Source organism: Myotis brandtii, unplaced genomic scaffold (genome assembly GCF_000412655.1).
Source record: "Myotis brandtii unplaced genomic scaffold, ASM41265v1 scaffold590, whole genome shotgun sequence".
Lineage (NCBI taxonomy): Eukaryota > Metazoa > Chordata > Mammalia > Chiroptera > Vespertilionidae > Myotis > Myotis brandtii.
Window position 1 is genome coordinate 753591 of NW_005370224.1, and position 16547 is coordinate 770137.

Genomic DNA, 16547 nt, shown 5'->3' on the forward strand with positions numbered 1-16547 from the left:
GACCCTTTCACAGGGGTCGCCTAAGACCATTGGAAAACACATATATAATTACATATTGTTTTTGTGATTAATCACTATGCTTTAATTATGTTCAATTTGTAACAATGAAAATACATCCTGCATATCAGATATTACATTACGATTCATAACAGTAGCAAAATTACAGTTATGAAGTAGCAACGAAAATAATTTTATGGTTGGGGGTCACCGCAACATGAGGAACTGTATTAAAGGGTCGCAGCATTAGGGAGGTTGAGAACCACTGTTATAAAGGATGGGAATTTCCCCTAGATGGCCTTCAAAGGTACCATATGCAGGGGTGGGGAACCTTAGCCCTCGGCCCATATACAGCCCATGAATTCACTTGGTCTAGCCCTGCCATGGCATTAGGGATGAGTTAACTAAATGTTTGAACAAATATATATATAGCACAGGCTAATTTTTAAATTGATAATTTTGTATGGCCAGAGAATGATGTTATAAATAGCCAAATGGCCCTTAGCAGGAAAAAGGTTCCCCACCCTTGATTTAAAGGGACTTTTAAGACAATGATTTACCTTCACTTATGCATATTATTTTGTTACTAAGGTAAAAAGATTCCAAAGTAAAAGAAAGAAATCACTGGCATATAAAATGTCTATCTGCTAGTAGCCGTTATACATTACCTGTTTTTGTTAGCAAAAGGTTATCCAAGTGCCTGTCTCCAACTCCAAGTATATATGTAATCACACAATATCCAGCTGCAATAACAGTTAAAAAACAAACTGTGAATAACACATGCAAACCAGGTTATATGGAGCGCTGAATACAAAGCAATGTGTGCTGCTTTAATTTCAAATTGCTTACTACTGTTTTTGATTTCTCACCTAAATTCTCAAATTAAATTTATAAGCTTTGACTCTATGAAGTTTATTATTTGAAACTCAAAAGAACTTACTATTTGCAACAGAAAAAAACATCGTGTAGAATTTTGTCAAATTATAAAAGCCACTTGTTTCAAAAGTGAAACCAGGTTTCAGGTCTACCATTTCTCATTTATTAGACATGCGTTAAAGATGATGTGAAAAAAAAGTGTCTACAGAAATGCACATAATGAGTCAGTCATCCCACAATCGTGTTGTCTACAAGATAACAAAGTAAATGCAGGGTTTAAAAAAACAAAACAAAACAAAAACTTTACAGAAACAATTCTGAAGTGCCAGCCAATAGAAAATAAGTGAATTCATTTAAGCAATAAAGACATTTATGAAATTCACAATAGGACTTATACCTCATTATTACTATTAATCAAAACCACTAATGACTTCTTTTATCAACATTTTATATATCTTAGTCTTCTTATAGAGCATTTTTATGCCTCCCCCAAATCCACATGTTGGAATCCTAATGCCAAAGTGGTGGTATTATAAGGTGGGGCCTTTGGGAAGTCCTTAGGTGATGGGGGTGAAGTACTCATGAATGGGATTAGTGCTCTTGTAAAAGAGACACCACAGACTCCCTAGCCCCATCCACCACATGACACAAGAAGTCTTCAACCCAAAGATGACCCTCAGCTGACCATACTGGTACCCATGGTTGGAATTCCAGCCTCCAGAACTGGTAATATTGTTATAGTAGCCTGAAGGGACTGAGACACCTTAACACATTCTAAATGTGTATGGATATGGAAATTGCAGAGTAGCCTACTTCCCTTCATTCTAACATATCAATGGAAGGAAATAGTCTGTCAAACTTACCACAGCTTTTAACATACGTGTCCATTACCTCAGCACTGATCCCATAGGGCCCATTGTCACTTGGTGCGTATTTTCTAAAAAAGTTCTGAAAAGATAGTATTTTAAATGTTAACAAATTCAATATAATTCTTAAATACATTAGGCATTTCGAAACTGTAAATAATTACCATAGGTATCTGATCCAAAATTTAGTCTGTAATTATAAAATGTGGATTTTAGGAAGCATATTCCTCAGGAATAAGTCTACTGCTATGCTTACAAACTGTTAAGACAAAACAAACAAACAAAAAACACACATATATGCTTAAAGAAAGAACAATAAATTACTGCTGTATCGACATCCTTAACATATCACTTGTTTCATCTTTCTTCTGAAAGTAAATATGAGGGCTGTGGGGTTTTTTTTATATCATACATTCTCCTGAAAATGAACATGAATTGTTGTTGTTTTTAATTACAGTAAACACTTGTTATCCAGGGGTTCCACATACATAGATTCAACCAGCCGCAGACCAAAAACATTTGGGGGGAAAAATGTTACCTGTTGCAAAACCTGAGGCTTGAAGGGTATGTTAGGTGGTTCCCAGACCTCCGATAGGTTTGATTCGGTAGATGGAGTCACAGACTCAACATATAGTTGTAGCACGAATAAGATTTATTATAGCAGTAAGCACCCTCTGCCTAGCAACTATCAAAATTTTAAAAGGAAAGCAGGTTGATTGCTATAAATTATATTATTTATACAGCATAGGCACAGCAAACAACCCTTATCAGTTATGGAACAGAGGGAACACACTGAAAGCCAAATTTCCTGATACAAGCCAAGGGCTGCCTGTGCAATCCATCAGGCCTTCTAAAGACAGTAGCCTTGGCCTGCACAAAGGGTTAAGCAGTCACTCAATGTTCATAGCGAAAAAGCAGCAGAGCCAAACTTCAACCCCAGGCAGTTTGATGTTCTGACCCCGAGCTTTTAACCACTGTACATAGCTGTACCCCAAACATAAGAACAGAGTAACCACTTGCTCTGCCAAGAAATCAGAGTAATGCTTTCCTGCAAATCTAAACTCCATACTGAATTAGGGACACTCTAAATGGAAAAAGACAAAAAACACACTGTAGCAAATGTCCTCTATCAAGCCCCTGTTGTATTATCTTTCATCTCAGGCGTATTGATTATTCTGTGAGAATATCATTCATTTTTCTTACATAGAGAAAAGGAAAAATTATATTTAAAAGTTAACAAAAATAAACCATTAAGATATAATAAGAACAAATCCATATATTTAAAATGTAAAAAATTCCCAAAATACACATGGCTTAGTCCTAGGATCTACTTGCCTTTTCTTATATTAAAGGAGGCAGAGATGTTGCAAGAGGAGGACAGGGGCCTGAGAAAATAATTGTGCAAAAATGCACAAGCAAGAATGTCACTAGAGCACTAAACAAAAATTCGAGATAATCAAACTGTTCATTAATGGTTAAATGACAATATTTCCACACTTTGAAATGTAGCCATAAACTTAAGGCATTTTTAATTTGTTCACCAATTAATTACTGATCTCCTATTATGTCCTAATTATGTCTCATATTTGAGAACCTATATGTCCTAATATGGAAGAATTTCCAACTGTTAGCATTGTTTACTTCTGAGGAAATAAAAACATACTTGCAGGAAAAAGGGTGATAAAAGGAGACTTTCATTTTAACTTACATACTTTTATACAGCTTGAAATTTTTATAACAAGAATATATTCATGAATTCTATAAATCTTTAAATAAGTATCATACCTGAATGCTTCCTTCTGTATCAAGAACTTCAGCAACAGGAACTGACTGGATAAACTGCATGAAGCCTACACAGAAATAAATGCATAGCCCTGAGCTAAGTTATTGATTAAGCAATAAAAATAAAGGTTCTGCTAAGAATAACCTTCATTTGCAAATGTATACACTACATACCTGAATAACTCTAAAAGGTCTGCAAACACTATTTAGATTCGTTCTGGTGGTTATCTCAAAGGATAAGGTAACTTTTAAAAAAATAAGCTAATTTAATCTGTATGTTTCTCTAGGCCAATTTCTATAATTGTACACAAGGAACACAAAAATGTAAGAGGCCAAACTTCTTAAATCTGGCATAAAAATTTCTTCTTTCTGTATTCTGTATTTTTTAAACATATCAATTAAAAATTTTCCATTCCCCATTTAAAATCATTTTAAGAATCTGAAATTGTGTAATATCAATCACCTAACCTTAAAACTGTATTCTGTTCATTAGCTTTTTATTTAATACTCCATCTTCTACCTTTTAATGGGAATGATAGAAGAAAAGTGTAAATCCTTTAAACTACCAAAAAGAAGAGGGAGGAGATAGTATACAGGAGAACAAGGAGAAAAATCTGGGAACAGCAGGAATATAAAACAACAAACACATTAAAAAAATCAAAGTTGAATGAAGGAAAGAATTTCAGGATCATAAACAATCATGATCTGGTTTTGGTGAGCCTCATATCAGCTATTTGCATGCAAATTAAGAGATTGGATACTCTGTTAGAATATGAAATGTCTCATCCATTACTATATCATAAACACGAAATAGTCTTCATTAATTCACTTAAAATTTGTTATTGTTTCTTTACTATGTAGCAAGAACTTTGCCAGGTAAAACATAGAGCCTTGACCATGCCTTCATAGACCAAGCTTCAAACTTACAAGCTTGCAAGTTTTATTGGGATAAATACTACAGATGGAAGAGTACTATGAAAGAGAATAGTGTACAAGCATGTCAAACTCACAGTCACTGGGCCGCATGCCTCTTTTAAATAACACGAGTTTGACATTCTTGGGTAGGAGACCTAAATTACAATAGAGAACAGAAGGCATCTGGCAATTTGAGCCATGTTTTGAAGGATAATGAGTTAACAGGTAAAGCTGTGGAGGAAAGAATGTAAAAGATAATGAACACAGCATATGTGAAAGCCTGAAGGCTGAAAGACCACAGTGCATGGAGAAAAGGGAAGGTAGCCAGTGTGGCGAGAGCCCCAGAAGCAAGGGTGAGGGGCAGAGGACAGGCCTCAGGGGCAGGCGCAGGGGGAATGTCGCTCTGCAGAACTAAGCTGTGGCTTTTGCCTTCATCCCAAGAGCAAGTGAAAGCTAATAAAACAATTTAAGCAAGAGAGTAAAAGACCAGATCTGCATTTTCAATAAGATCATTCTGAGAGGAAAATTAGAAGAATTAAATTATCAAAAAGATTTGGAAGTGGCTTGGGAAGGGCAGGAAAGCTGAGAGATAACTTGTTTCTCTGGGTATCTAAAGGTTTGCAACTCTAAGAGAAACAAGACTATGGAATTCACAACAGGCGTTCCTAGGGAATGTCGCTCCAGCTTCCAGAGGATATTCAATGTCAAAAAGCTGTGGATGCTATCAATCCATATAGAAAATTAGGTCATTAGTGGCTTTTATTAGCAGAGCACAGTACAAAGCCACTCTAGTAGTAACTCTGAAATGATGATTTAGGACACAGATTGCCATGTAAGAAATTACTGTGAATTATAAGGTAAAGCTGTGGAGGAAAGAATGTAAAAGATAATGAACACAGCATATGTGAAAGCCTGAAGGCTGAAAGACCACAGTGCATGGAGAAAAGAGAAGGTGGCCAGTGTGGCGAGAGCCCCAGAAGCAGGGGTGAGAGGCAGAGGACAGGCTTCAGGGGCAGGCGCTCTGCAGAACTAAGCTGTGGCTTTTGCTTTCATCCCAAGAGCAAGTGAAAGCTAATAAATCAATTTAAGCAAGATAGTCAAAGACCAGATCTGCATTTTTAATAAGATCATTCTGAGAGGAAAATGAGAAGAAGAATTAAATTATCAAAAAGATTTGGAAGTGGCTTGGGAAGGGCAGGAAACCTGAGAGATAACTTGTTTCTCTGGGTATCTAAAGGTTTGCAACTCTAAGAGAAACAAGACTATGGAATTCACAACAGGCGTTCCTAGGGAATCTCACTCCAGCTTCCAGAGGATATTCAATGTCAAAAAGCTGTGGATGCTATCAATCCATATAGAAAATTAGGTAATTAGTGGCTTTTATTAGCAGAGCACAGTACAAAGCCACTCTAGTAGTAACTCTGAATGATGATTCAGGACACAGATTGCCATGTAAGAAATTACTGTGAATTATAACCAGGTTTGAATGCAAAGAAAGGTTTTAATTTTTCTTCCAAATATGATGTTTAATGATTGGAGAGGAAGAGAGGCAAGGAGAGAGGCAGGCAGGCCAGCCCAGCTGGTCTTCGGTGCTGCAAATGAGTTCCAGTTCTAGCATTTTTAATACCTTCCAATTAAAAAAGGAGAAGTATACTCATTGACATTGAAATAGACCACACAGTGTAAACTAAACTTACCATGTTTTGTACTGGTGGCTAATACTTTATAGGGTGTTAACTTCAAATCCAGATTTTCTTTCCGCAGTAGCTGTTGGTCAAAAAGTAAAATACATGAACTAAATGTAAAGATGGTTATGAAACAGTTTTACAGGCAAGTATTATAGCAGTTTAATAAATAAGAGTCAGGAAGTGAACCTAAACTAAGATTTAACTAAATTCCTTAGTTAATTTAACTTTCATCATCAAAATAAATTTATGAAGCACTTACTGGATGGTGTGCCAATTTTTTATCTTAATCTAAATCACTGTCAGTTTTCAATGAACAGTAGACTTCCTCCTACTAATTTATGCAGGTTTTTTTTTCCTGCTCATAAAGTATTTTAGACTCAGAAAAAAAGAACTAAAAGCAAATATGTTCCTTTAAAATCCTGGGATAGGGATGGGATTTGAAAATGATCTAGTTGACTAAAAGGAAGGAAATTACTAAATCCAACATTGAACCAATTTAGTTGGGAAAAACTTTTTTATAAAAAGAAACACATGCAGTTTCATTTTATCCCCATCTCAAGAGCCATTCTGCAGTGCACAAAACAGCTGAATTTGTTCAAGGTCAAGTGGAGACTGCTGAGCTTTCTGTGTTGTACTTGAAATGTTACAAATATGTCCTGTGTCCATATACAGCATATGTATTAAACCAGTTTTTTAAATGAAATAATGTTCCCCACCAACATAAGGCTATGTTCACCTTGTCCATGAGTGAAATGATTTGAAGAATAAGTTGATCTTGGCGTAAGTCATCCCCATGCTTAAATATAACTGGGTATTTGCCTCCATCTTCTGTCTTAAAGAACAACTGTGCAGGCATAAGGGCACTCTGGAAATAAAAATATTGCTTTCAAATTTGGATATAAGTTAATGTATGAAAATTGACTACACATAGAAGAAAATGCTGACATGTAAGATTTGCCAACAGGTAAACAGGACCTGAGAAACAAGATGGTTGGCAGCAAGAGGCATTAGGGAACGCTGGAGAAAACAGTGAGCTAGCTAATAGCCAGGACTATTGGGCATACGGAGCACAAGCTTTGGACTCAGTCATTAGATTTCATCTAATTAAGTGAAAGATTCTGGAGAAAACGTATAGTTATTCTAGAATAAAAAATAAAGGTATTTGAGATCACCCTTCATTTCATAAAAAAGTAATTTAAGTCTCAAAACTGCAAAGCCAGTCATATACCTGCCATTAGAAGCAAGGGATCTTGGCTCTATCTGGTGCATTTTAATGCTGTACTGTTTTACCTCATTTACTCCAGTATGTCTCTAACACTACAAATAATCATGGCGAGCACATCTCCTCTTTATCATGCATGGTGCCGGACTCCTGACCCTCTCTAGTTTCAGATTGCCTTAGCAGCTATGCAGAGGAGGTGTTAGTTTTATCTCACAAGTGAGGAGACAGGAGAAAAAAATGTGTGCAAGGTCATCCAGCTCCTATGGGGCAGAGCCTGGACCCATGACCATGTCATTACAATGCCCAGCAGATAAGGATGCTGCACAGGTCATGATGGGTCCTGTGGCACAACTGGAGAAGACAGCTACCACCAGCTGGCTGTTTTTAACTATCCAAGAGTTGGCTGGTCAAAAGAAAGCCTAGCATGCCCTTCAGGACTAAAGAGAATTACTGTACTACATAAAAATATGAAGGAGAAAGTTAAGCCATAGGAACAGGTTGAGCAATGTTAAAAAGGTTAACTGGGACTCATATCTAATCAAGTGAACCTATGAACTGAATGCATAATATAAGGTTTTCAATTTAACTTTTTAAATAAAAGCTCAAATGGAAAAAAGTAGGTGTGACTCTTATTAAAAAGTAGTTAAAAAATTAAAGATTAAAAAACAACCCAGATATATATAAAAATACTTTACACATTTCATACTTAAGTGCCTACTGGTAATACAAGATCTGAAATCAAAGCACTGTTAAATAAAGGGTACCTTTCCCCCTAGCATTACTAAATCAAATACAGATATTACCTGCAGTGTTCTAGCTTTAAAGAACTAGGTTCCAATCATCCATGTTAAAGATCCATCATGATTACCTTGAATAGTGTAGCTGTTTCTGGGATTATTCCTCTAATTTTCACCTGGGGTTCTAGAGGCAATGGGATAAGTTCCACATCTGACAAGTTCATCTTTTCATTATCTCCAAGCAATGCCTGTAGTCTCTCATTCTAGAAGAAGGCAGGAAGGATTAATTAGGTTAAACTTTTTAAAAAAGTAGTTTATAAAACATGGTAAAGACACAAAGACTGATTCCGTTAACTTTAAAATATCTGCAAAGCACCACAAAAAATATGTGCCAAGTGAGAGCTGCCAGGGGCAGCATGCTCTAACAGGAGCACTCCTTGGATTATGAAGAGCTGGACTTGCACATGGTCAGGAAACACATTTCTCTTGCTCATCTGAGAATCAGGAATATACTCAAGCTAGACTTAAAGATTCCATTTTTGTTTTCAAATGATATTGAAGCCACAAAGAGAAACTAACTTCATTTGAAGCATAATTTTTGCATGACCAATTATCAAGCAAGAATTTCATGATGCTGCTCCTGTGCAAGTTTTGGGTTTAAAAAGTAAACTCAACCCTACCCAACTTGAACCCTACCGTTTATTGTTCATCAACTCTGACTGATCAAACTTCTCCTAAGAAATCATCATTTATTTTCTTCAGCTCACACCCACACTGCATTGAACCAACATTTCACGTCACAGTGAAATAGCTTCATCACTGAGCAACAGCTGTCCTATTTAGACCAAGCCCTTCCATTCCATTCCAAAATAATATCCATTTCTTTGAATGCTGTGAGAGTCATGCACTCTTTGAACAGGCAAGCTTATTCTTTAAGGGGCAACTTGACTTGTCTGTCCCCACAGCATAGAGCACTTGAACTGTGATGCTACTGAAAGGATGTGTGCCTCAAAGGGAGAGCTCTGAATCAGTAAGACAGAGTTCAGAAAAATGTTTAAAGGACCACCAAGACATAAATTAAATTCTTTCCCTTTAGTAAGACCTCAATTCTCCTTTTGAATCGGCAAGTTCAAGTTAAAATCAACTGAAAACTGGTATGAATTTCTACATATCACCTACAAAAATCAGTAAGTCTACTGAACCAAATGCGCCACCAGACATATCTATGTATTTGAAAACCCAGCGAGTGAATGGTGGAACGACCAGAACAACCAGTCGACCAGTCACTATGATGCGCACTGACCATCAGGGGGCAAACGCTCAATGCAGGAGCTGCCCCCTAGTGATCAGTGTGCTCCCACAGCGGGAGCAGCTGCTAGCAGGCCCAGGGTGAGCCCGAGTCTCTGCACCTATCAAATACCTGAGACAATCCAGACTCTGGCCTGACCCCACCAGCTGATGCAGGCCCTCTAAGGTGTGTTCTAGAAACAGTGCGGGGAGCTGGCATATGTGGATGGCAAGAGGGGACATGACTGTGGACTCCCCGGGGAGGCTGTCCTAATGACTGAGGATCCTGGAGCACGGCTGCCTGAACATCCCCAGGGAACACATTTCTCTTGCTCATCTGAGAATCAGGAATATACTCAAGCTAGACTTAAAGATTCCATTTTTGTTTTCAAATGATATTGAAGCCACAAAGAGAAACTAACTTCATTTGAAGCATAATTTTTGCATGACCAATTATCAAGCAAGAATTTCATGATGCCACTGACCTGGCATCACACATCAAGAACATTCACTGAGTGACTTTGGGGTGCAAAGCTTTCTGCCAGGTTCCTCCAGGACACAGAACACACATTTACCCAAGACATTACCCTGAAATATCAGCTCACATTAATTGCCTCATTCAGCAGCCACTCAGAGGGCGGGTCCACAGCCACTAGGCTGACCAGGATGAGCAGCGCTCCCACAGTGGGCCAATCCCCGCAGGCCACGGCCCCCACCAGTGCACAAATCCGTGCACCAGGCCTCTACCACTAATATAAAGTAACGTTAACTAATTTGAATATCTAGTTATACCATCATAACCAATTTCTAGTTGGTGTGCTCGTAAACAGTAAAATAACCGGAAGCAGATAATAAAAGAAGGGCCAGAAATCCAGCCACTTCTTCCTACCTCCACTGCTCTAAGCCCTGGGGTCCAAGCCACCATCATTTCTCATTTTGATTCCTGCAGCAGCCTCCTGCTGCGCCTCTTCTTCAACCTCTGCCTCTTACAGTCTCTTATTAAAAACAACTAGAGTGCTGCTGCTGACAAGAAAGAAGGCTCATGTCACTCTCCTGTTCAAACCTCCAATAGCTTCCACTCTCACTCAATGTTTAAGTTAAAGCCCTTAAAATGGTGTATATAATGTGTTTCCTATTTATCCTATTTTCTCCATCTTAACCTTGTGAACATTATTCTATGCACAGATCTCTGCTAGCAATTCTCTCTAAACCTGATCCCCTGTCTCTGAACTCTTGACTCAATTTTTCACCTTTCCCTCTCTCAACTTGCATCTCACAAGCCTGGAGAACAACAGGAACATGGATTGTGTTGTTAACATCGTAGAAAGGCCTGCCTACTATGGGATTAGGTGAAGCAGGGGTGGGGAATGCCCAGCCTACGGCTGTATAAAAGCCCTTGAAATCATTTGGTCTGGCTCTACCAAGGCATTAGGGGTCAGTTAATTAAATGTATGACCAAACATAGCAGGCTAATTTTTAAGTTGATAATTTTATATGGCCCACAAAAGATGTTTTAAATATCCAAATGGCCCTTGGCAGTAAGAAGGCTCCCCACCCCTGAGGTAAAGATAAGATATCAAGTGAGTCCTTCATATTACATAGGCTATTGATCAGAAAACAGTGATGCATAAAGAACAGATGCCCAACTTCCTCATCAAGCAGAAGCCTCGCTGACTGTTGAGAGAAAGATCAATGCACAGGCCATGCATCAGAGTCAAAGCCAGTGCTGTCTGAAACAACTGTTCTGCAACCCTGGCTAAGCCACTCTGGACCTTCACTTTCACAGATGGATTCTAATCTAAATGATCTCTAGAGGCCCTTTCCATGTCAAATGGGTTATATTCTAGGATGCTAAGATTCTAAAATAAGAGCCAATAAAACACTATAGGTAAAATATAGACTCAAAAAAATATGGGTACACATCCCAATGCTAATCCTTGCTGAGGACACTGGACAAATTAACTTAACCTCTCTATTCCTACTTTTCCTTACAGCTGGGAAAATAATAATAGTTCTTAACTTATAGGTCTGTTGTGAGGATTAAGTCAATATATAAAACTCATAAAATAGAATCCCATACATAATCAGTATGCTTAAGTGTTCCTATTACTAAAATTAAATAAGTTTTTCATAAAATATATCAACCCAAAAGAAAGTACCAAAACTCAGAATTTCATGACATCGAGACATTATTAGTCATAAATAAAAAGCAAGTCCCATAGGTTTTACCTTTTTCTTACGATTTCCGCTTTCACGCTGCACTGCCTTCATTAGATGCACCAGCCGATCTACAAACGTCTGCTGTGCAGCCAGCAAGGAGCGCATAACTCTGACAGACTTGTCACCCTGAAGGTATTCAACGGGAAGGAAAATTAGTTCTATGCAGCATAATGATCAGGGTTCTTTAATAGCATGGGCGATCTTTATTTATTCTTCTAATAGCTGCAAACTTCAATGCACAGTGTAATTGAAAAAGATTAATTATCTTGAGTCAGAGATGAGAAACCTGCGATCTTAAACAATACCAGCTTTTCCACAGTTGAAATATTAAGTGAGTCTTCAGCAAGTACTAGTCAATCAAAAATAGCACGTTTTTTCCCCTCACATACAACCATGTAACAAAATAGAATTCATTCACACAAAATGATTTCACTCATTGATTCAATAAATTTCTGGACGCCTATGATGTCTTTAGCAATGTGCTGGGGACATGGTAGCAATAATATTGGTAGAACTAAAAATCTGCCAAATAAAGAGTAAAGTTCTCAAATAGCAACATTTTATATGCTGGCTTAGTAAAATAAAAGTTATAATAACTAAATGCTATAAAGTCTTAGTGATTCCCAGTTCATAAAATATTATAAAATACAGTGAATTTTCCAATTACACTGGTAAGGACAGCTGGGAAAATATTATCACCCTCATTTTGAAGATGAAAAGATGTAAGCTCAGAGGAACTGAGATTTCTTCACAGAGTGACAAATGCCATAAGTGATAGAACTGAGATTAGAATAGAGAACCAATTTGCTAATTAATTATTTGCTATTTGCTAATCAGTTTGATGTAGAGACACTGAGCTCTGAGGACTATATAAAAGTTTAGTCTCAAAGAGTTAAATAAGAGGTGATTTAAATATTTAATAAGATGAAAGAAGATAAAGGAGTAGTATTTCTGAAAATCACAGATTGATGTGCTTTCTTTTCATTGCTGTGCACCATATTTTCTCTTTAAATGACCAATGCTAGGCTGTGAGTTTTTAAATTTATTTCAATGGATTATATATGATGTACAGTATGAAAATCATGCATCTATACCAACTTGCTTGTTTCATCAATAGCGAAATTTAGGGGGTTGTCTGCCTCACCTTGGTACAAATGCTGGCTGAACTGTGACACTGCTGTAAGAGTCACAAACACCAAGGGAAAATGGATTTACATACCATCTCTAAAAAATGTTTAAGAAGGAAAATATGTTATATGGAAAGTTTCTGCAATATGACCACTGCCAAACTTTTTTGGAACATACTTAGTTTTGAAAATAAAAATAGTAAACAGAGGTAGAAATGGAAAAGCAAAGTGTTGGGGTTTTTGGTTCCATGTATAGGTTTTTTCATTGAATCAGGGATCAACAAAATTTCTGTAAAGGGCCAAGGAATAAACTCTTTAGGCCCACTGGGCATACACTTTCCATTCCAACTATTCAACTGCTAAGGTAGTGCAAAACTAGCCATAAAGAGTATGAAAACAAAAAGCATGACTAGGTTCCAATAACATTTCACTTAAGAACACTGAATTTGAATTTCACATAATTTTCCTATATCACAACAAATAATATTCTTCTTTTGACTCTTTTGAACCATTTGAAAATATAAAAACCATTCCCAGCTCAAGGGACATATCAAAACAGGCAACAGGCCAGATCTGGTCCAGATTTGTCACCCTATGTTAGACGATTACCTTCAACAATGCTTGGCTGAATCGTCTCATCACATTCAAGTACATCTCATGGGTCTTTGGGTCTCTCTGCTGAGTATCTTGATCTTCACATTCCACTATCACATACCTTAAAAATATGTTGTCATTCAGATGATGTGAAATGAATCTCAGGTTCATTTTGTAAATATTTATGCCTTTCCACTAAAAGATTAAATCACAGTTGCAAAAATAATAAAATGCAAGTAATGAGGTATTTTATCATCACTCTTTTAAAAGTGGAAATATAAAGGCCAACATATACAACCATCTATAAAAGGTAAATAAATAACAGTAACTAATTTGCACAATATACTAGATTTTCTAAAAATTTTGGGATCAAAAAAAAAAAACGAGCATTTTTTCCTATACTTTCTGAGGTACAGAATTGCTGGGTCATATGAGAGTTCTAATTTTAATTTCTAAGAAACCTCCACACTGTTTTCTGTAGTCGCTGCACCAATTTACAGGGGTTCCCAACTTTGTAAACACGGCCACATTTATGCACACAGATGCATAAATCAGAAGTTTCAATGGATTATAGATGATATACAGTATGAAAATCATGCATCTATACCCACTTGCTTGTTTCATCAATAGCGAAATTTAGAGGGGTTGTCTGCTCCACCGTGGTACAATTAGCTGACTGTAGAGCTAAAATCGGAACACAGGATATTGGACTCCTCGGTCAGAATTCTTCCTGTTCTACTCAGCTTACTCCCACATTGTTTTATCTTGAGAAGCCACAAGAAACTTTTCAACCTTGTTAACTAATAGTGTTTTACAAATCTCAAGTCACAGCCACCGTATTTCCTTGTACTATTTCTGGGAAAGAGTATATTCAGCCATGTAGAAGGTAAATTTCATGAGAGCCGAGAGCTTACCCTTGGCACTTCCATGCCTGGCACCTAATATTCAATATATCTCATGGATTTAACCATTATTTCTAAGTTGATAATTCTCAAATAGGTAAATACATTCCTTTTAACACACCTACGGATTAATTTTGATTTCATTATGTGGCCTGCTTTTACTTGCAAACTTGCACTATGCCCATTTTATGCATTCACACTTCAGTCAGGTCAATCCCCTGACTACCCCGTTGTGCTTCTGGTCATGTTGCAGTACTGTCTACAAACACCTTCCCATCTCCACCTTCCCATAGTCTACCCATCCTTCCAACAGAGGGCAACACCCTATCTCTTTCAGGAAGTCTTCGCATGTCCTAACAACTTCTTCCTGTGTGTTTACGCAGCAAACTCATTTACAAATGAGCAATACTGATGACCACCTTGTGCAGGCTCCTTGCTCTCCTAGACCACCAAGTCAACACAATGGCCACAGAGATTTCGTGTGATTGAGGGTATAGATTGGTGCTCAATATAAGGGTCAAGGATCAAACACCTCTCAAAATCATTTAAGCCAAAGTTCTGCTGCACAGAACAGTCCATATAAAATAAAAATAACAGTACCATTTCCAAATATGAAGGGTAGATTTAGATCATGACTAGAAAATGTAGATTTGAATCATTTCTGAATTCTCTGTTCAGAGCAGTAACCTAGATTTTACAAAGCACTCTAAGGTATTCCCTTGAAATCTGTCATCTTCAAGTAGAAAGGCAGACAAAACTGTCCCGTTTCCCATTGTAAGATGACATCAGTGGACTACCTGTTTCCTGGCAATTTTGTTTTGTGGGGTAAATAACCTTTATTACCTTGAAAAGTCTTAAAAGTTAGAGAAAAACATGTCAAAGCATCCAAAGTTTACTTTCAATTCCATCATACTGGAATAGCTATAAAAATAAAACTCTGAAACGATTTATAGATCCTGATGCCCAACATTTCACAGATCGGAGACTATAACTTCTCTCTGTGGCTTAAAAGGTTGACACTATTCATTTTAAAAGGATTGTCTGCACAACAATAGGCCCCTAAGGGTTCAGCTAGAGCAGAAATCCCATTTAAATCACTAGAAAGGGAACAAATGAAAAAGGAAATTCAAAATGTTCAAAAGGAAATAGAACAATTAAAATGTATATCTGACCTACTGGACAGTTTTTCTAAACTCAGTCAAAAACAAGACAGTCTTTTGTTTAATTCTATCATGGAAAGGAAAATGCCTCATTGTTCTTAAAAAATAATGAACTTTCAGAATGGAGATCTATTAATTCGTACTGTTTAAGTAAGCACAGTAAATTGAGCAGTAAAAATTAGAGATTATTTCTATAGTTAAAAATATATCAAGTAAGTGGAGAAGTTTTAAATGTTCTCTCAATGTCCAGAGGCTTCAGGCAGGGCTTACCCAGCTGGCTCTTCCCTTTGTTTGCTCTGCAAAACTGGATAAGGTCTCCTTGTCTAGTGTTTAATCCTAGTGCTATTTTTTATTGAACCAAAATATTTCTCTTTGTGGCTTAGTATTCTTGTCTTTTACACTGTAGGGTTTTGTGACAGATAAAGGGGATCATGCTTCATATAATTATATCTCAAAAGTGAATTAGTCTTCCTGTGCCTTAGTTTCTTCCTTTCCTTCAACTCAAGAGACCATAAAATAGAGGTATTTAATACTTGCCCTATTTAACTTCACAGGAACAAATGAGAAAAGGTCACTGAAAATACTTTGTAAATGGCAAAGTGCTAGGTAAATGGTCTAATCTTCAGGTTCTACCAAGTTCAATTATATGATGACTTTGCCTCAGTTTCCTCGTCCATAAAATAAGTAACCTTACATTCCCACTTTCCATTTCTGTATGCTTCCCATGTTTTGGTAAATAATGTGAAAATACACACTCCTAAGGGACTATAAAGCATCATATTTAAACTCAGATACCATAAAAGGCAAGCAGACATCAAACTGAAAAAAACAAACAAAAAAACCCACACTCATTACCTTAACCTGATCTTAGATACTGGAAAGTTAGTGAAAAGAAGAGAAATGGTGGTGCTAACAAGCATTCACGAGCACAGTTGTAAAGGAATACAGCTAGATATAAATACCATACTTAGGCTTTTGATGGTTGCTCACACGTTATTTTAAACTGACTTAATGTTTATGATATTGCGAGGGAAGGGGCCTACAGAAAATAAACAGAAAATTATTTTCACATACCAGTATAAGTAATTAGCCAGTGTTGAGTTTTTGCAGGCTCTTGATATCAAAAAGGTGCAGAGATCTTGCTGAAAGAATTAAAAGAAATGTATATATGTAT

General features: G+C 37.0%; 1 protein-coding gene across 3 annotated transcripts in view; it reads right to left on the reverse strand.

The window, feature by feature from the left end:
- PIK3C3 (phosphatidylinositol 3-kinase, catalytic subunit type 3) overlaps nt 1-16547 on the reverse strand; it is an 84969-nt gene that overhangs the window by 20230 nt on the left and 48192 nt on the right. For all 3 annotated transcript variants that reach the window (XM_014550295.1, XM_005879335.2, XM_014550296.1), the window contains 9 exons: nt 16448-16515; nt 13327-13432; nt 11600-11716; nt 8215-8346; nt 6861-6989; nt 6134-6203; nt 3525-3589; nt 1737-1821; nt 666-740 (listed from right to left, as the gene is read on the reverse strand). In XM_014550295.1, coding sequence (XP_014405781.1) covers nt 666-740; nt 1737-1821; nt 3525-3589; nt 6134-6203; nt 6861-6989; nt 8215-8346; nt 11600-11716; nt 13327-13432; nt 16448-16515 — 847 coding nt within the window. The remainder of the gene's footprint in view (nt 1-665; nt 741-1736; nt 1822-3524; nt 3590-6133; nt 6204-6860; nt 6990-8214; nt 8347-11599; nt 11717-13326; nt 13433-16447; nt 16516-16547) is intronic.